Raw genomic sequence first — 21,227 nt, 5'->3', positions numbered from 1 at the left:
TATCACCAATTTATCATTGTTTCCTTTTATTTATTTGCATGTGCTTTCTTAGGTTGCTGTGCGTTGGGCTCACGGGGTCACCATCAAAGAGATAGATAGATAGATAGATAGATAGATAGACAGACAGACAGACAGACAGACAGACAGACAGACAGACATGCAGTAATACCCCCCAATATTTAGGTAGTGTTTCTCTTTTAACAAACTTAATTTATCTACAAAATATTCCGAGATCCCGAGCCAGAGAACACTGGAAGTCTAAATCCTAAAAAGGAAATAACACGGTACTTTAAAGGAACAAGGTGGACTGGCTTTTATTATTAGAAACAAAGGAAACAAACCACAAATCTCCCTTTGGAAAGACTTCTCCGTGTTGGAGAAACGACAAGAATAACACCAAGCTCATCCTTTTTTTCGCTACTACAGATGTGAATATGAACATGCTGTGTGTGTTGAGACAGGAAGCACACTGCTGCTGCAGATGGATGCTACTGAATAATTTACAGGCTTTATTGCAATGTGCTAATAACACATACAAACGCTCAAACACATACTGATTCACCCCCGCGCTCCTATTCTCTGATCGTAGATCTTCTCCAGACAAACACTTCCTTTCAGCCACACTTCCGTGAAGTGCACAAATTATTTACAGTAACTGTTGGCACATTGTGGAATAATATCATGTCTATAATGAATCACAAAGGTGCAAATCAAAAACTAGGCAGCGCAGCAAACTCTCCACCGAACAAAATGATGAAAAATGTAAAAACACTGTTATATATTTCAGAGATACTCTGCAGTTAAGGTTAAACAGAAAACCGAACCTTAATCAGTGTGATTGGTAACAACTGTGTTGACCCTACTGTTTCATGTTTAAGTGGCTGCTGTGGAAAAGGTCTATTGAGGTTTTATCTAGCAAGGCCGAGGATTCTCCCTATACCTAAAAATTATTCAAATTTGACCATGTGGCCTTCCTGTGGTCACACTCGACACCATGTAGCTTGTGTTTTTAAAGAAGAGCTGGAATGTAAATGACAGTTATGAGCATAAAACCAATTAACTGAGTGGATAGTCCAACAACAGCAGCGCTGAAAAAGAAATGTTTCAATCTCATGTCAAATTCAGTCATTTTTTAAGAAATGTGACTCCTAACAGATTAAAGGATTCAAAAAAATGGAGGTTTACTGAAACAAATAATGATAAAGTATTGATATTTTTTACATTAATTGATCTGAAATGCTGGACTGTGTTGGCTCACGTTTTTTTTTAAGAGTGTCAAGTTTGTCTCGCTCTTCTTCTTGTGCTTCATTATGTCTGGCAGTCTATGCTGCCATCTACTGCACGTTAGTTAAACAACCGTTCTGGATCCTGTATCATTGACAAAGTCCAAAACTTGATTATTTTATAACAATTAATCCAACTGTTGTTCATGTACATTTCATCAACATAAGTCACTATTGGACATGCATGGCTTAATCTTTTATAGATTAAATAAATAACACTGGTTACAGTTTCCCGAAGGTGGACAGTCGAAAAGAAATTAAAGAATATTATCACATACATTTGTGCCCACCAGTGAGCTCTGCAGCTTATATCATTAATTCTCTTTGCAACAGCATATTCTTCCTGTTCTTCCTGTTCTTCATATGGTATTGTTTACATGAACATTTTTTAATCTCACTCTTTTCCTACACGTATATCGTTTTTAAATTTTCATGAGAACTGAGTGGAAGATTTCCCTGCATGCACATAAGTACCCTCAGACTTTATTTTGTCCTCTCTCTTTCTCTCTCTCTCTCTCTCTGTCTTTCTGTCTCTCTTTCTGTCTATCTCTAGGTGTTGGGTTGGATTCGTAATGGTGAGTCCATGTTGAATGCCAGCATGGTGAATGCAAGCTCTCTGTCTGAGGCTGAGCAGCTGCAGAGGGAACATGAACAGTTCCAGATGGCTATAGAGGTACATACTCACACACACACACACACACACACACACACACACATCCTAATTATTGCTGCTCAAACCAGGCTTACTGTACTTTAGTAATAATTATTTCAGTATGCATTGGTTTGAATAGAAGCAGATGGGTGCATTGATACACACATTTACTCTTCGTCATCTGTGTGTGTGTGTGTGTTGGGCTTGCCTCAATTATTATTTCATTCTGCATTGATTCTGAAGAATAACAGATGCTAACACACACACACACACACAAACACACTCAATTGCATTTAATGCCATCTCTGCATGCGCATGTGTCAATGCGTGTGTGTACACGTGCTACTCCATGCAGTGCTTTAAATAGCTGACTCCAGAAGTGTTAGCACTCACAGGGGTAAAAGCCCTTTGGTCAGCACTGTGCTACACACACACACACACACACACACACACGCACACACATGCACACAAACACGTCATCCTGGCCCAGGACCAACATGTGTGTCCTGGCCTGGTTTTCTGCTCCTGTGGAACTCTGATTTGTGTGTGAGCGTGTGTGTTTCTTCATCATGAAGTATATCCTGTACTCTCCATCAGACTGATGTAATAGTGCCTTGGCACACACACACACACACACACACACACACACACACAAACACACATAAAGAAATAATGAAATTCCTACATTGGGTCACCTTTTTGTTTAGAGTCTGCTCTGGAGTTACGAGGCAGTTCTCAGCAGAGTGTTGACCGCAGTGACACATGGACGCTGAATGTGACATCACATTTAAAATATGAGTTAACTCATGCTGCCATTTTTGACGGTTATGTTTGGGCTAAAATGACAGTCTGTTTAGAGCTGGGATGGGAAACATTTGACTGTCAATCATGAAAACACACCTGAAAAACACACCCTGTTGTAAGCTTCAGTATAGTCTTTAAGTGATATGCCTCCAAAAGTCTGTTTTATTAGAAAGTGTTCAAAATAAAAGTGTTGATTTTTAGTCATTATAAAATTTATGTCTACAGTACCAGTCAAAAGTTTGGACACATCTTCTCATTCAATAGTTATATTTACATCTACATTGTAGATTAACACTGAAGACATCACAATTATTAAATAACACATTATGCGTGCCTCATCCCAAGCTCCTCAAATGGGTTAAAGTCAGATGACTGTGGAGGCCAGGTCATGTGACGCAGCATTCCATCTCTTTCCTTCTTGGTCAGATATGCCCTGCAGAGCCAGGAGTTGTGTTTGGGGTCATTGTCCTATTGAAAAACAAATTATGGTCCCACTAAACTTAAACCAGATGGGATGGCCTGCTGTTGCAGAATGGTAGCCACACTGGTTAAGTGTGAATTTTGAATAAATCGTCAACTGTGTCACCAGCAAAGCACCCACACACCATCACACCTCCTCCATATTTCACGGTGGGAACCACACATGTAGAAACAATCCGCTAACCTTTTCTGTGTCTCACAAAGACATGGCAGATGGCCATGCCTGGCCAATAAAAGTAATTCTAATTCCGATTTTTCACAACTCAAAGATAAACATATACATACAAAATCATTTTTAAGTTTCATAATTTCTTTTGTATTTTAAGAGAAACTTGAGAATAGACCTGATCTGAAGTTTCCCGTTACCATTAGGGGAACTGCAAGTTCAGCTGTAATGCATTGGGTGTCAAAATTGGCAAATTTAAATCATTTTTTTACTTGACGCTGTTAACTTTTAGAGTTACTCACCAACATGCGAATGTGTGTGACTTTAAGAAACACACATTTTTTTCCTCATAAAGCCGATTTTTTTTTTCCTGAAGGTTTGAAACTGACAGTGTTTACATCCATGTTTACCAGATTCCAGGCGTCTTCTTGACTGCTTTTGTTGACATATAATATTAGTGTGTGTCTTCACATATTACTGCGACCTGTACATCAGTGAAATAATGTGATACCACTCGCTGGACTGTGTGCGCGCACAAGTGCAAACAAAACCAGGACACGCACATGGAAACACGGCTTTGTAGTGTTAATAGCGTGAACACTTAGGGGAGCCTTTAAAATAGAGTTGAACTAATGAGTCAGTGATTTTAATTGATAGTAAATATCTTTCCTCTCCTCCTCCTCCTCCTCCACCTTCTCCTCCTCCTTCTCCTTTTTCTCTGGCAGTCGCTCTTCCATGCTAACTCTCTTCAGAAGACTCATCAGAGTGCTCTGCAGGTCCAGCAGAAAGCTGAGGTAAATCCATGCTTTTTACAAATATTACTTCATTATTTACTCTAGTAGATTGTAGCACACTTTTTTATACTGGAACAAGTAAGACTCCACAATTTATCATATCCTACACACATTGCCGGCCGTTCATCATGACCATGTATTACCTTCCACCTCTGTCTCATTCTCTCTGTCTCTCTCCACCTCCTTCTCTTCTCTTCCAGATGGTGCTACAGGCAGGTCACTATGATCCAGAAGCAATTCGAAGCTGTGCTGAGAAAGTGGCTGTCCACTGGCAGCAGCTGATGCTAAAGATGGAAGACCGCCTGAAGCTCGTCAATGCCTCTGTGGCCTTCTACAAGACGTCTGAACAGGTACACGTCAAACACACGCGGCCTCAGAGTTTGTGTTCAGTGTTGTGAGCACGGGGGGCTGTCAATGGTGTCACCAACTCTTTGCGTCTGTCCAGGTGTGCAGTGTGTTAGAGAGCCTGGAGCAGGAGTATCGGCGGGATGAAGACTGGTGTGGCAGTCATGACAAATTAGGAATGTCGGCCGAGAGCGACCACCTTCTACCTCTGATCAGTAAACACCTGGAGCAGAAAGAGGCTTTCCTCAAGGTGATTATGTCACAAAACAGACTGCTGTGCTTCTCCACAGAATGAGAGAAAACAAGTGCAGGATAAACTATGAAACAGAGAAAATGTACATTTAGATTTCATTTCCAAACTTCATGAAGGGTTATACACAATTTTACGAGATGAGATGCTAAAAGATGACGGTGAAATAAAGATCAGACAAGATGAGTGATGACAACCATTAGATTCATCATCGAGACATCTAACCAAAATGAAGTGGTAAAATCACGTTGAAGCTGATTAACTCTCTGTCTCTGTTTCATTAACCTTTCATTAGATCTGCAAATGATCTTTGGTGGATGGATACGTTTCACACTAGCCTAAATGAACAAAACTAAACAGGACGCAACACATTCTTCTGACATGACACGCCGTCAGGTGTGAAAGCGACCTCACATTTTGCAGGAAACTGTAACGTTTTTTGTCGAGGATAGTGAAGGGTCCTAGAGGAGTGTGTGTCTCTGTGAGTTTGCTGGTATAAGCGCCATGTCCCTGTGCTTCAGGCATGCACTCTGGCCCGGAGGAACGCTGAGGTGTTTCTGAAGTACATCCACAGGAACAATGTGAGCATACCTGGAGCTGCCAGTCATGCCAGAGGGCCAGAACAACAAGTTAAAGGTCAGCGCTGCAGACACTACGATTACAACATATATACTATATATTGATATAAATCTGACTAAATTAAATCTGCTAGCATTTGTATGAGAGCTCAAATATTTATGTAAAGCTCGTTGCTTTAGTTTTGTCCTGATTTTACCAGAAAGGTTTAGTTCAGGTCAAAAACATCTAACATAAACTTGTCTAAATGATTTGTCTTTTTTTTTTTTTTTGTGCCTGAACTGTCGTAGATGATGTATGCGTTATGTTACAATGTATTTAAGTACACAGCTGAGTTTGAAAGCCTCTTGAGTGAGCACATTTTGGGATTGGGGGTGCCAGAGTTTATATTTAATGTAATTGTTATGTGTTTTTTTGTGTGCAGCCATTCTGAATGAGCTGCTGCAGAGAGAGAACAGAGTCCTTCACTTCTGGACGTTAAAGAAACGGAGGCTGGACCAATGTCAGCAGTATCTGGTGTTTGAACGCAGTGCCAAACAGGTCTGTGTGTGTGTGTGTGTGTGCGCATAAGTAAAAGGAAAAAAAAAAGAGTTCTGGCTGGATTTTGGCTTTGGGGAAATGTGGGGCACTAAAAGGACATCTGGTTTATTTTATCATGGAGTGAGTTTATGAAACCAAATGTAAAAAGACTGGGGATCAACAATCTGTTGGGTGTGTGTGTGTGTGTGTTTGTGTGTGTATGTACAGGCATTGGATTGGATCCAAGAGACAGGTGAAGTTTACCTGGCCACACACACGTCACCTGGTGACAGCAGCAAGGAAACGCAGCAGCTCCTCAACGACTACCGTCACTTCAGACTTACTGCCAAGGTACAGTGTGTGTGTGTGTGTGTGTGTGTGTGTGTGTAAATATCAACTACTGGCAGCTTTATTGAGCCTCATAGGACCGGCTGGGAGCATTAAGCCAGAAGACGTAATATGTAAAAATCGCATTTCCTGGCACAAACTTGTCCATATTTACACTCATGTGAAGTTTGATTTATACTTGTGCACCTTTGCACACGAAATGAGACATGAGAGTTCTGTCGGCACACTTGTGTGTAGCATGAAGTCAGTACATCTAAATTTAAATGAAGGAACAACGTGTATCTGGTGTACTTTGCCTGCCAGATTAAAGGAACAGCGCGCCTGTGTTGTTTACTTCCCACAGCAAACCAAGGAGAAGGTGAAGCTGCTGATCCAGTTGGCAGACAACCTGGTGGAGAAAGGTCATGCCCACGTCTCTGAGCTGAAGCGATGGGTCAGCACGGTGGATCGCAGATACCGCGACTTCTCCCTACGCATGGCCAAATACCAGGAGAGCCTGGAAAGGAGCTTGGGTGTCAGCTCGGAGGTGACCACACACACACACACACACACACATATACTCAGTTTTCACGTGTGCTCATTCATGAGGATGAAGACAGGTGTAGTATCCTGTAGTTTGGCTAGATAAAGATAAAGTTTTGTACATTTTTCTTTTACATTATTGACAAAAAAATCAATTTATGTCCCTCTATGCAGGACACCAAAGACCTGGAGTTGGAAATAATCCCCGCCAGCCTGACAGACGACCCCGAGGTCAAACTGCGTGACCCCAACCATGAAGTCAACGAGGAAAAGAGGAAGTCCGCCAGGAAGAAAGAGTGAGTACTGGAAAGAAAGTGGGAAGAGAGAGAGAACGAGTCTGTCTGTCCTCTGCACTGTAACAACTCTTACATAGACACCTCAAACACATGAAGTTTGCAAAATGATAATGGTGATCATCTGCATCACTTGGCATTCTCAAAGTTTAGAATTTAAATATTTCGTGTTTGTATTATTCTTGTAATGTATTGTATTGTGTTGGTGGTCTAAAATCTTTTTTTCCTGTCTCAGGTTCATCATGGCAGAGCTACTGCAGACAGAGAAGACATATGTCAGAGACCTCCAGGAGTGTCTTGAGGTAATAAAAAAAAGCCTTCTTCTTCTGTCCAATTTTAATTTGACAAAACAAAACTCTTCCTGTTTGTCTTACTCATGTGTCTGTCTGTCTGCCTTACCCATCAGACCTACCTGTGGGAGATGACCAGCGGCGTGGAGGAGATTCCTCCAGGTATCGCCAACAAGGAGCACATCATCTTCGGCAACATGCAGGACATCTACGACTTCCACAACAAGTGAGAGACGTGTAGATTTGTTTTTAATGAGGCAACCCAGTGTCTGTTTGTTTCCTGTGTCAATGTGGTGCTTCTTGAAATTTCATTAACTCTACACGTTTTGTTTTTCTGTCTTCCTGTGATCTTTTACTGTGTGCATCTGTGTGTTTCCAGTATTTTCCTGAAAGAGCTGGTGAACTACGAGCAGCTGCCGGAGGATGTAGGACACTGTTTCGTCACCTGGGTGAGAGTCAGCCCTTTATTCCAGATGCTGTCAGAACAACATGGCTTTGACAACTCTGAAAACGTGTAAACATTCTGTCCTCTTCTGTTTCCAGGCTGATAAGTTCCACATTTATGTAGATTACTGTAAGAACAAACCAGACTCCAGTCAGCTCATACTGGAGCATGCCGGCAGCTTCTTTGACGTAAGTAAAGCCTTCATTACTCTGCCACAGATCCATTTACATCATGTCATGACAATAATAATACTAAACAAAGTTAAAACAACAAAGTGCAGCTTTCTCCCGCATGTGGCGATCGATTGATTGAGCGTGTAGTTCACTTGCTCTGTCAGCAGATGGTGCTGTTCAACCATTGAAAAAGTTTACAATTGGGACATTCCACCTTAATGACAATTTAATTAGATTTATTTTTATTTGCTGACATTTTTGTCTCTGTGTGTATAAACAGGACATTCAGCAAAGACGTGGACTGGCTAACTCCATCTCCTCCTACCTCATAAAACCAGTCCAGAGGATCACCAAGTACCAACTACTGCTTAAGGTGGGCACACAACCACACACACTCACACACAAACACACACACACACACACACACACACACACACACACGATGGTGTACAAAATGAGTGTAAACATGGGGGATGATATCCATGTACCACTGAGAAGAAGAAGCGAGGGAGAGTCAGGAAGTAACCGTGGTTCATGGAGCACAAAATATTTTGTTTTTCTGCCTCTCTTCACATTTCACATCCTGTCCTCTCCTGCAGGAGTTACTGTCTTGTTGTGAGGAGGGTAAAGGGGAGATCAAAGATGGTTTGGAAGTGATGCTCAGTGTTCCCAAGAGAGCTAATGATGCCATGCATCTCGCCATGTTGGAGGGTAAGATCACTTTACTTCTTTAGGCACAGCATACGTGCGTTTTATTTACTATCCCACCTAATGACTGACTGTGTGGTCTAAATCTGAGCAGCTCGGTTGATATTAAGTCTTCATCCTTCTCCTCCTTCACCTCAGGGTTTGAGGAAAACCTGGAGGTGCAGGGTGAACTGATCCTGCAGGACAGTTTCCAGGTTTGGGATCCGCGCTCGCTGATCAGGAAAGGGCGGGACCGACACCTCTTCCTGTTTGAGTTCTCACTAGTCTTCAGCAAGGAGATCAAAGACTCAGCTGGCAGAACCAAGTACCAATACAAGAACAGACTACTGGTGAGTGTGTGTGCATGCTTTGCTGCATGGTTTTAACTGTGTTTGTGATCACACAAGTGCATTAGGTGTGTATCAGTGTGTGTGTTTCGACAGTTTCACAGACTCACATTTTTCATCACTATACATTCTTTCTTCCTTGCCGTCCTGCAGACATCAGAGTTGGGTGTGACCGAGCACATTGAAGGCGACCCATGTAAATTTGCTCTGTGGGCAGGAAGAACCCCCTCCTCTGATAACAAAACTGTGCTAAAGGTACGTGAGGAATTCAATTTGAACTTTTTATCCTCTTATTAGATGTGTGCATACTGGTTTACAGCCAGTAGAAGGTGTTATGTAAGCTATAGTTATCTCGTTTCTCTCCCAGGCGTCCAATATGGAAGCGAAACAGGAATGGATTAAAAACATCAGGGAGGTGATCCAGGAGAGGATGACTCACCTGAAGGGGGCGCTCAAGGAGCCTCTTCATCTGCCTAAAACACCAGCACTGACCAAACCCAGGAATAACGCCAAGAGGTAAACAAGGACACACAACACTCAAAATCATTGACGTCTGAAAACGTGAGTTTGAATCGAGAGGTTTGTATGTCGATGCAGATAACATCCAGCTGAACACCAATGGTGAGATGTGTTTGCACTAGTGACACAATGTCCAGATTCACTAACTGTAGCCAACATGAACATAAACATGTTTACACTGAGGACAAGAGAGTCCCGCAGCTCTTTGAAATCCCTTAAAGTTTGTGAATTCAAGGAAGAGAAAATCAAGGCCTAGAAACTTCTAAGTACTGCATGAGTAGTAAATAGTTCAGTGAGTTCTCATTCGGTAAACATTCTCAGTGTTGTAACTGTAATTAACTTTGACCATGTATCTAACCATGCCGTGCTGGGTGCTTGAATTTGAACATTTTAAGAAAGTGTGGGATTTCTGTCGGTGGTTGAAACGTCATGACTGAGGTCACAAACATCACTGAGGATAGAAACATCATAACAAAAACTCTCGCAGCAGCTGGGCTGAGCTTTTGACACTCAGTAGATATTAACCTATTACAAGCAGAAATACATAGCTGCAGAGTTGGATAGACAATTGCTTCAGCCTTTGTGTAACTCCAAACTTAGCCTGGTTATAACATAAAATATGACTAAGTTGTGATTTATGCACAACTAAAAATAAAGCAGCTGCACCACGGACATAAGTTACGGAATAACTCCGAGTAGGAAATAAAGAGTGAGCCTGCATGTGTACCTGAGGTAGGTGTAAATCAATAAATGTCGGAAATTGGTTCAAGAACATTCAGCACAGTGATTGAGGAAGAAGCAGTTATCTGCTACTGTCATTCAGATTCATATCCATCAAAGTTGTATCTGGGTCTAACAGCTACAGCAACATCATTATCTGGTATTAGCTTTCTGAATAAAACTTATACACACAAAACAGCATTTAATGTTTACAAAACTGCATATTTCATACACACATGTATGGTCTTCCTCGTCCTCTGCTCTCTGTTTTAGGTTTTTTTTTTTAGGCCTAGGTCTTTTAATTGTAAAATAAAATGTGAAAATAGACAACCGCCTCCTGACATCTGTCCATAAGACAGTCCGGCAGAAAATGAGGAAGGGCGACCAGTACCCACCATAATGTGTCACCCATCACAGTATATGCCTTCAGCTGGATATGGTGACTGAGTGAATCCAGTGTAAATACAATGAAACATACAGCCAGTAACCGAACACAATTTGAGCAATCATACCTCGGATGCTTATGCAACAAGAAGACACCGCTACTGTTGCCACAACTAGGAGTGCTGATCATTGTAAACAGTGGCACTGCGGGCAGAAACCTTATCACCGTGATAAAACATTGAAACCTTTCCAGTATTTAAAACAACATTATGTTTTCTTATCTCCATCGGATCTGTCTTTTCTCACACTGTCGGTGATTTAAATGAAGAAATTCATTCTGATAATGTGTGTGTGTGTGTGTGTTTTCAGGGAGGGAGGTGAAGATGGAGACAGTCAGGGAGACGGCAGCAGCCAACCAGATACCATCTCCATCGCTTCCCGGACATCCCAGAACACTGTAGACAGCGACAAGGTAGGAAACACACACACACACACATAGACCTGGAAGGAAAGAAAAGGAGATTGGACCGCTGATTGAGACTCACTTTGTGCCCCGTGACGAGCTGATGACCCACAGCTGTCTCAGCCCTACAGGGTCTCCCGTGCAGCTACAATGGTGCAGAATCAGGGGCTGTGTGTGTGTGAGTGTGTGCCAGTGGCAGAAAGACTGTTTGTAGGTCCATGTGTGTTTTCCACTACATACATACATACAAACATAGTTGTGCGAGTGCGTTATATTTACCCTGAAGTTAGCATGTAGGTTAAGGTTATGTGTGTGTGTGTTTATGAGAAGTATCCAGCAATGTCAGCATATAAACAGAGAAGCAGCCGGTGATGAAAAACCTCTTCAGGTTGTGTGCAGGCGTCTGTGCTAATGACTCGTACCAGACGGCCTCGCACATTCAAGTAAGACCATCTTTGAAGTTTTAATTTTGTAGAATTATTATTAATGAATTTTATGTATTTAATCTGAATGAATCTAAAGTTTTAAATGAAATGGTAAAAACTTGCTTTACAACTTTTTGATACAGTTCATGTTTTAGGGAGAAGGTAAAGGAGCAACAGGCGTTATTTGCATGTTAGTGGTGTGTACCTGGTTTCACTGAATTGGGTGATTGAATGTGTGCTTTGTTTGAATATCTCCGGTCCAGTTTAGCAGGGCGGGTTCATCTACAAATAAGCAACAAAACACATTTTACATACTTTGAATGGAGTTTTGGCGTAGCAGTTGTTTTGGTTGTTCTCATTCCACAACTTCATTGTTTTGGTTTGAACTGCTTGTTGTCCAGTGTTACTACAGTACCGCTCTTTTCACCGCTATGCATGCACACACACACACACACACACACACACACATCCACCCACACCCAACCCCAAACAGATGTCAGTCGTGGCCTCCCACTGTAGTGTCACAGTGTGGCCTTTTCACTGTGCAACCCCACGCCCACACACTATCCTGCCTCTAAATGTCAGCTCTATGCGCGCAGCCATGCACACACACACACACACACACACACACACACAACACTACTGTCACTTTTCTTTCTTATTTTTCGGTCTGTTGATCTATATTGGTACATAACATGCATGTATACATATAGAAAATGAATCTGTCGTATTGTAATTCTGCATATGTGCACATGATTTATATACCGCATGTCTTTCTTCCCGCCTCTTCTTGTCCAATGAAAACATGATAATGAATTTCTCCAGCCGTGTTTTTGAGTGTGGGTGTGTTGTTGTTGTTGTTGTTGTTGTTTTCGTCCAGTTTATTGTTTCTAGGATTCAGAAAACTCGAGCCGGTTTGCTATTTTTGGATCCTCCTCTTCATGTTTCACTGAAGACTTCAAAGAAAAAAAACAAGACACAGTCCCTACATTTTGTTTTGCTATGTTTCATATTTCATACGCTGACACAGCAGAGCACTGCTTTAACTGCGCGCTGCACTGTGTGTGTGTGTGTTTTCTTTTTTCATTTCATTTACAGCTGTTTTTAATTAGGCTCTACATTTAGTTTGAGAGCTTTGGGCAACATACAGGGCGATGCTGTGAACTGTAAGAGAAATGATAGACAGTGCTTTATTATTTAGGGGATGCAATCCCCTCTTTTGAGCAAAAATGCCAACTGTGTCTAACTGTGTGTGGGCCGCTAATTTACTTTGCCCAAATATCTTTTGTTCAAGTACACATGTGTAGTGGATATCTGTGAGACTACTGTATTGTATTTCCCCGCAGGCCAGTGGAAGTGGGCCAGTACTTTATTATTATTTTATACAGTGTGTTAAGGGCGGTGGTGCTTTTGTTGCACTCCAATGGCTCTACCAGTTCTCCAGGGATTAGGGTTAAAGAAAAGTCAAGATATGGTGGTTGCTGAGTCACCAAATCTGATCAGACATGTTTGTTCCTCACTCTGATGGTGCTGAAGCTTTTTGTTATTTACCAATCACTAGCTCACTTATTTTAAACATAACTCAGGTAGCGTGGTCAAAACTTTTTATTGGAAAATACGAGGTGCAGATTGTCAGAATCCGTCAGACTCAGCAGGTGACAGTGAGTTTTTCCAGTTGTGGCCTGTTCGCTTAGTCTGTCACAACCCAACTGGAGGTGTGTGAGGGATAAGTGCACTGCAAAGAGGAGGGTGAGCTTCACGCACTGATATTGTTGACACTGTATTAAAACGAAATGACTAAATTAATGAATTTCTATAATGTAATGATTTAGAATTGTTGTCACTAGGCTGCCAAATCTTTATCTCAAGACCTTTATAATATGTAATGGTGTAGGTTATTGACTGCATGACTCTTGGCTGTGATCAGGCTGTAGGAGAGTAAATGTGTGTGCCGGTACAGAGTCTGGTTGAATATGTTTATTAGTTTGAATGCTCTATATTCTCTTCCTTTATTTATACACCTCTGCTCCATTTTCTCTCTTTTTCACCTTTGGCAATCCATCACTGGGAAGATCCACGTCCAACAGTTAGTTGCTCCGTTTGCGATCCAGCCCTCGATTCTCTCTCACTTCGTGAATTTTTATACATATCTCTCTCCATGCCTCTCTGCCTGTCTGTCTCTCTCCCTCTCTCCCATATACTATAATAACAACCCAACATTGGCCTAGTCAGATGTTCCACTGGCTGTCTGGAACTAAAAAGGCTGTGTATATATGTGTGTGTGTGTGTGTGTATAGACAGGGTGGGAAGCTACTGTTTCTGGTGGTTTTTGGAGGAGTTTTATGTGACGACTGGCTCCATTTCTTTTCCCCCCTCCTATTTTTCTCTTCGCCTCTGCAGAGTTTTTCTGTTTGCCTCTTGCCTTTTCTTTCCGTCTCCTTCACCTGGCTGTTCTTCCTCTAAACCTCTTAGTCTGAGAAGCAGGTTAACCTTTAACTTCCGTCGGACTGAAGTCGGACCATTTTATCTTGCATAGCATGAGTACAGAGCAGCCCTTATCATATATATATTTTTGGACAGAGCACAGTTCATTCATTTGTCCTGATCTTTGCGCCGACAATCAGAGAACTCCAGTTAGTGTTCTCTCAACACCGATCTAAATCTGAAAGTCAGGAGCTGATGTTTCCTCATTGGAAAAACAACAGCACTGATAGTATACACTTAAAACAACCTGTGTTTTCCATTTTCCTGTCAAGTGACCTCTTGTGATGAGGTGAGTAATGACTGTCCTCTCTAATTAGCAATGGTGGAAGTAGCACATACAAAGTTTGAGTTTTGACATTGGAGACCATGGTTTGTGACCTTTTTCCTCCCAAAATTCCACATTGTTTTCATCCATGAGGGCAACCTTTCCCTAACCTCCCACCCTTCCCTAAACAGAGCAGGAACCAGACCTAAACCTTAAAGATGGCAGACATTTCTGAACCAGTCATAGGGTAATGTTAGAAGGCGCAGACAACCTCTCTTTCTTGTTGTTTAGATATGAGGTCTTGTTGTGTGTCTAAATACACGAGGACTTCTCTCAGCACATGATGTGATTCAGGACATGTCAGCTTTGTGATGTATTGCTGACATACTGAGGTTTTAACCAGTTCTGTAACATTGTGTTAAATATATCACTTCTGTGACGTTGCGTGGAATATGTCTTTCCTGTGACGTTTTTTTTGGTGCAGTGAGTCAGCTATGGTTGAGTCTGTGGCTGTCTGTTATTTAAAGTGCCGTTCCAGTGGCTGACAACCTCATAGTTTAACCGCAGTCCCGTAGGTCAGAGGACAAACACTTATTTTAGCCTCTGTCTTCAGTTGGAGTAAAAATGTGTGTTTTTTTGTTTTGTTTTTTTCTGTGAGCTGTAACACTACACTCCTGTAGGGCACATAAAGCATCAATACCAAACCGTACAGAGCCACTATGGACTTTCAAAATTCAAGCAGCATTAAACCCAGTATCAGAGTGAAATACCACTGTTGAGTGCTAACAGCCAAACAGAGCAAAAAAACAAGACATAGCAGCCAGATAATATTACTTATTAGTCTAACAGCAAGAAGCCCAGCTCGGCGTCTGACGTTCAGCCTTTTATTTCATGAAGCTCTTGCCAGTGACTAAAAGTCAGTCCCAGATTAACTCTTTGTTTGACGGCTTCTTGTCATTCGGTCCTTTTTCCAAATGAAGAACAGAACTATGAGCACGGTGTGTGTGTGTGTGTGTGTGTGTGTGTAATAATCAAATGTTTTCCTTGAAGTGGGTAAAATACAACTTTAAAACAATTTTGTACCAGACAGACCTCTACCATTAAGAATTACAGCCATTCTTTCCCCCGTGGTTTACAAAGTTTTTTTAATATCACATAGTGTAAATCAAGGAGAAGTTAATTTCCATTAAACTTTACATGTGACACATTTGCCATTGCTGTCACATGAGAGTGTTTAAAAGTAATTGTACAGTTGGACACAGGCCACATTAGTAGGGAATCTCCCTGGCCCATCTCTTTAGCTAAAGTCGGAAACCCTGACCGGTTTGTCCCCACATGTATCGACCGGAACGTTTTCATTTATTCCTCTTTACCGCCACCACTTTCACAGCTGGATTTTGTGTAACTGTCACGACTAAATATAAACTCGTGCTAGATTCAAATAAACATACTAAAAAGTAATATTGATATGACAACTTTGACTTTGTTCTGATCAGTGATTATGCACCGTAGTGGTTTTTTAAGGGTGACTCGGAGCATTGTGTCATCTCGAGGTGAAGATGTACTTTATATTCTCGCTGGTGTTACAGCGTACAGCTACAACACTGTGACACTGGCGGGCAATTGTTTACATGTGTGTGTTCTCATGAATCAAATGCATTCAGTGTCAGGTTCAGACTGAACCGGTACAGTAGCCATCTGCTGGTCATATGACTTTTGTGTCTCACACACATACACTTCCACAGAGTGGGAGAAATGTGAACACACTGACCCACACACACACACACACACACACACACACACACACACACACCAAACCATTCCCATCAAACGACTGTTTGTTCAGAGAGAGAGAGGGAGAGAGACAGACAGTGTGAGGGCGTGTTTGTGTGTGTGGCAAAGGCACAAACGAGGGAGTTGTCAAAGTCAGAGAGAGCCACAGAGAGAGAGGGAGACAGACGAGAAGAGGTCGACATGCCAAAGTGGATGAGCTTTAAACTGTTCAAAGAGAGCAGCAGAGTGAGTACAAACTGCTGGCAGCTAAACCTGCACACTTAAATACTAGTTAGTCATGTTACTACAAGGCTGTGTGTCTGGAAGAAACGCAGCTATTAGGAGTGATCCCGAATGTTTGTGTGATCTTGCATTACATTACGTCTGTCATGACTTGAGTCGCATGAGTGTTAAAGGAAAAAAGCTACTTGAGCTCAATAAACGAGTGAATCGGAATTATCCACTTGCACCTTTTCGTATACTGTCATAGACAAAATAAAACGGTATACTTTGTATACTCTTGTTTTGACCGGATTTTTTTTATATCACTGGAAAAGTGTCTTGTGTGTGATTTTTCACTTTTTTATGTTGTAAAAATCAGCCTTCATGTGCAGATTATGCTGTTTTGATGAAGAATGTAAAGAGAGACGGTCTGTGTTTGCTGTGTGTCGTTGGTTCCTGTTGAGGTTTGGTCACTGATTCAGATACTAATCCTGATCATACGTACTGTTGACTTCCACTTAGCGTGTGTCTGTGTGTGTAATGGAGGAGGTTAATGGTTAAACGGGGTGTGTATGTGCCAAGCAGACAGACAGACAGACAGGAAACGGGCCATTAGCTGCCACAGGGAGACAGGATATATGAAATGTGAGCGTCCAGACTCTGTTTTAATTCAGATTACAGAGCAGAAACGCTGGATAAACGGTGTAAACACACTCCTGGACTCGCTGTGGCATTTAACTTTTTGTGCAATGCGATTGTTCTGAAATTTGAATGTCACTGCATTTCATCCTAGATTTGGACTCTCATGCTGTCATTTTGCTGACTAATTACACTATGCTGCGTCCACACTGCAGACTGCTAACAGTAACAAACGCCTCACATGTTTGTCAAAGATTAACCTTAGAAAGAGTCTGATTTTAATATGACTCTGTGCAGTGTTGACAGGAAAAACTGACAGATTGTAGTCATTTGATAATCTGTGAATGGCCCGATACTCCTGAATTTGTTAATGGACATTATCTTCAGTTGTTTGCACGTCACTGTTTTGACAATTCATCAAAAGCTCTTGGAAAATCCAGCTGCGGATTGGCGAATTAACCACCATTAGCAATATAGAGTTGATGTTAGTCTGCTGAGTTTCTTCCTGCAACGAAATTGTCCAACATTCGAGGATTTCTGTGGTGTTCGGTGGTGTTTTTTATTGTTCTTGGCAATAATATCATTGATCATTGATCAATCGATCTACTTTCTTACTCATCCAGAGCTCGGCCACAGTGGCAGCAGGTTAGACAAAGTAATCCAGAAGATAGTTCCCTCTACCCAGCAGTTTTCCACCCCAATCTCTAGGGCTGAGCCCAGACAACCTATGAAGGGAACTCATTTTGGCTGCTTGTATCCGTGATCCTCATATCTGTTAATATGTTGGAACGTAGATCAAAAGTTTTCCTCAGCTCCATCTTCGCCAGGACAGTCAGGTACGGTGCCTGCATTACTGCTGATGCCGCACCAACTGACCTTTCCATCACTTTCCTCGTGAACAAGATCCTGTAGAAATCAGTTCTTCATAAACAGAGGGTGCTGCAACAGGCATTCTTATTGGTTACACTACACCCTGTGCAAGACTCAGAAATGATAAACCCCAGCTGAACTTTTTAGTCTGGTTTCTTTACTTTTTTAAACTCTTTTAAATGATGCTCAGCCGGTTGGACTGGTTTCTGGTGATACTGTTTTGCTCCTGTGCAAACAAACAACAAACACCAGTTCATAGTTCTTACTGTTAACTTGTTATATAACCTGAAATTGATCTATCAGTAATTTTTCTTAATTTGTTATAGTATAGTGAAACTGTTTAAATGATCCATGTTTCCTAAAGCGCAGGTGATGTTCTTAAATGTCCTCAAAGAAATTCACTGTACTGTCATTAACAGAAACCAGAAATTCTTAACATCACTGTAAGATTGTGTGTGTACAAGACATGCTTGTACATTAGAGTGTTGCTGTACACTGTAGGTGTCTGTTCTGGCTCTGTGAACATATGGAAGGTAATACTGTGGCTGCTCTGCTTTGTGTTTCCATGATGTATGGTTCTGGTGGAGTTTGTTGACTGAGCTCGAGCTCTACTTACTGTGGATCTAGCAAATGGAAAGACATCCTAATAGCTTTTTACAAAAAATCCGTCTTTATGACATTCACCATGTTATTACAGTATGCGTTCCTCAGAACAGCGACACACACAGAAGTTTGTTTGAAGGCACCCACTATCCAGACTTTTACATGGGTTCCATGACCTGATGTAAAAGTGCTCATTGTAGAAAAAGATGTAGTCAGTGATTTGTGTTTTTATGATAATACTTTAATAATAATACTCTGCAGAATCTGTCATTTTTTAAGCAGTAAATTCAGATTTGACAAGCAAACCATGCTTGATTTTCCAGCTCACAGACATTGTTAAACTGAAAATGACGTTAACAAGGACTAGCCAACACATCATTCATTCTTAGTTACAGAAAACAATGTTATACTGCTCTCTTATGTTATGTTTATTTTTTTATCTTTGTTAATATTTTATTTTATTTTTTTTATCCTATTTTTATTAAAATTGCAAAGTGTCAACTGGCAACATTTTTCAATGGTTTTCCCTAAAGATTCACTTCTGAGTTGCCAAGATATGACCATAAAACACATTAATCGTTTCGTGCTCTTTGTTTAATACTGAAAAAGTCAAATCTGACTTATAAGACAGAACATGAACCTTGATTTTCCACTACTAAAGTCAGAATGTGGCACTCACTTCATAGACTGGAACAAAATGTTGCCAGTGAATGTAAATATTGCAAATGAGTTACATATGAGACTAATTCCACTGAGGCAGGGTCGGTGGTCCCTGCCGATGAAAAATATTGCACACATAAGCACACATGTGGTTTATGTGTGGATAGTCCCTGGCAGCTAATAGAGTTCTTAGACGTGTTCAGAAGCCTGTGTGTGTGTGTGTGTGTGTGTGTGAGAGTGACTTTATTCATTTATTTTCATCTTTACTTGCCATGTATTTAGTCTGTATAATATTCATCTGCTTTATTAGACATCTTTTTTTATTACCTGTGCTTGTTTTAAAAGGATAGACATGAGTGAGACTAAAGTTCTAACCAATTGTGTCTGGTCTCATACTGAACTGTTTCCAGAGAAAATGCATCACATTAAACAAGGTATAATTCATTTATTTATTCTTAGTACATAAAATTAAGAAAAAGTACCAAGACAGCAATGTAAAATTACTCCATTACAATTAAAGTGCACTCAGTATCTTCTGTTTCTGACACTTGACCATATGTTAGATTATCAGATTACCTGTTGTGGCTGGTCCAGGTGCAGCTAGTTACATCTATCATGTACCCAGTTTAGTAGTTCACTGGTTCCTGGCCTCTGGGCCGTGCCCCCTTTAAAGGGTAACAAGATAAATTTGGAGAGTTGTGAGCAGATTAATGTGTTTCCTCTTTGGGCCTCGAATTGTTATTTAAATGGTGTCTGAAATGTTTAGAGGGGACACTGGTGGAACCACTAACTATTCATAGACATCTGAAATATGTGCTTTAAGTACACACTGCTCATTGAATCAGGTTTCTGGTATTGTATTTTAGTAGTTTTCTTTTTAAATGCATTTAATTTAATTGTATCATTAACTATATATTGATATGAAGATATACTGGTGCTTTTCTAGTTTCTGTTTCAAAGCAGACATCCACTGTGTCTGTTACCTCAGTAAGGAATGTGTACATGACAGTCTCTGGTGTGTGCGATGTCAACATGGAGAGCAGTGTTTTGACATGGTACAGTAATGAAGTGAACAGATTTCATTTCCAACATGAATCTGTTATTGACAAAGTTATTATCCAGTGAGTGACATGACATGTCCTGATCTCAGCAGGTCCTATTCGTTCGCTGATGGATAAAGTGAAGCATGTTTGTTCTGCTTGAGGCTGTCTTCCTCTGCTCTTAACATATGACCGTCACAAGCTGGTTTGTGCATCTGTGTGTGTTTTCAGTACACATAAATGGGTCATATGACTGCATGACACACCCTCACACACGCACACACACGCACACACACAGACACAAACAGAAACAGGACTGTCAGATTATAGTGGTGGCAGAAAACTTATCTCAGCATATTAGCAGGTTGGAATCAGAGCTTTGTTTTTAGTTGTTGTGAAAATGTTTGATTAATAGTTGACTTTTATTCTTTTTACACCCGCAGAGGGACATGTTGCCTTATGTGAAGCTGACTAGACTTTGGAAATCACTCCACCGCTTCTCGAACGAATCAGATCTCATGTTAGTGGATGAGAGCAGAGCAGAAAACCTAGGTAAAGCCGGTAATGGTAATGATACGCATTGCCATCTAAAGTTAAAATGCTGCGCCCGCATATGTTTAATCGTGTGTGCGCCAGCCTGGTGAGCAATTTTAAAATGTAGTGCTGCTGATGCCAGTCAGGTCAGCTGTTGCACAGTCACAGTCCACCCCAGCAGGTCTTTCTTATTTAGTCTGATTAGAGGCTGCACAGTCAGCTGTGGACAACCTGTATGTGACACAACAACAATGATGAGGGGGGGCGGACTATGTTGCGTTGCAGTAAATATGCACGTAAGCTGCCTGCGCTCTATTTTAGCATCTTTCCCACAGCCGTGCCACTACTTAACATGCAGCATGTCGGCGCAGCCAAATGGAGCGAATTTAATTCCTGATAGTTCCATGGAGTTTGGTGACATCATAACTCCAAACATAGCTCAGCCTTCAAGCTGACCGGAGATCTAATCAGCCAGAATAAGTGAAAACAACTGCAGGGTCTTTTGACACTGTGGGTGTGTGTGGCCATCTGTCCAGGTATAAATTCACCTCCACCTTTATGGAAACAGGGTTCCTTGTTGCTAGGCGATCTTTAGCCTGGCAAAGAGCGCCTGCTGTGCGCACGCGCGCACGCACACACACACACACACACA

General features: G+C 41.3%; 1 protein-coding gene across 2 annotated transcripts in view; it reads left to right on the top strand.

The window, feature by feature from the left end:
• Positions 1-21,227, top strand: part of kalrna (kalirin RhoGEF kinase a) — a 121,863-nt gene that overhangs the window by 62,104 nt on the left and 38,532 nt on the right. For both annotated transcript variants that reach the window (XM_027290819.1, XM_019277068.2), the window contains exons 20-38: positions 1,837-1,956; positions 4,111-4,179; positions 4,380-4,529; positions 4,625-4,774; positions 5,296-5,410; positions 5,775-5,890; positions 6,098-6,220; positions 6,561-6,743; positions 6,914-7,035; positions 7,268-7,334; positions 7,439-7,548; positions 7,702-7,771; positions 7,866-7,955; positions 8,221-8,313; positions 8,540-8,651; positions 8,787-8,977; positions 9,128-9,229; positions 9,342-9,490; positions 10,967-11,069. In XM_027290819.1, coding sequence (XP_027146620.1) covers positions 1,837-1,956; positions 4,111-4,179; positions 4,380-4,529; positions 4,625-4,774; positions 5,296-5,410; positions 5,775-5,890; positions 6,098-6,220; positions 6,561-6,743; positions 6,914-7,035; positions 7,268-7,334; positions 7,439-7,548; positions 7,702-7,771; positions 7,866-7,955; positions 8,221-8,313; positions 8,540-8,651; positions 8,787-8,977; positions 9,128-9,229; positions 9,342-9,490; positions 10,967-11,069 — 2,235 coding nt within the window. The remainder of the gene's footprint in view (positions 1-1,836; positions 1,957-4,110; positions 4,180-4,379; positions 4,530-4,624; positions 4,775-5,295; positions 5,411-5,774; positions 5,891-6,097; positions 6,221-6,560; positions 6,744-6,913; positions 7,036-7,267; positions 7,335-7,438; positions 7,549-7,701; positions 7,772-7,865; positions 7,956-8,220; positions 8,314-8,539; positions 8,652-8,786; positions 8,978-9,127; positions 9,230-9,341; positions 9,491-10,966; positions 11,070-21,227) is intronic.

This window comes from Larimichthys crocea, chromosome XVIII (genome assembly GCF_000972845.2).
Source record: "Larimichthys crocea isolate SSNF chromosome XVIII, L_crocea_2.0, whole genome shotgun sequence".
Classification (NCBI taxonomy): domain Eukaryota; kingdom Metazoa; phylum Chordata; class Actinopteri; family Sciaenidae; genus Larimichthys; species Larimichthys crocea.
This window is presented reverse-complemented; position numbering and strand designations above follow the sequence as displayed.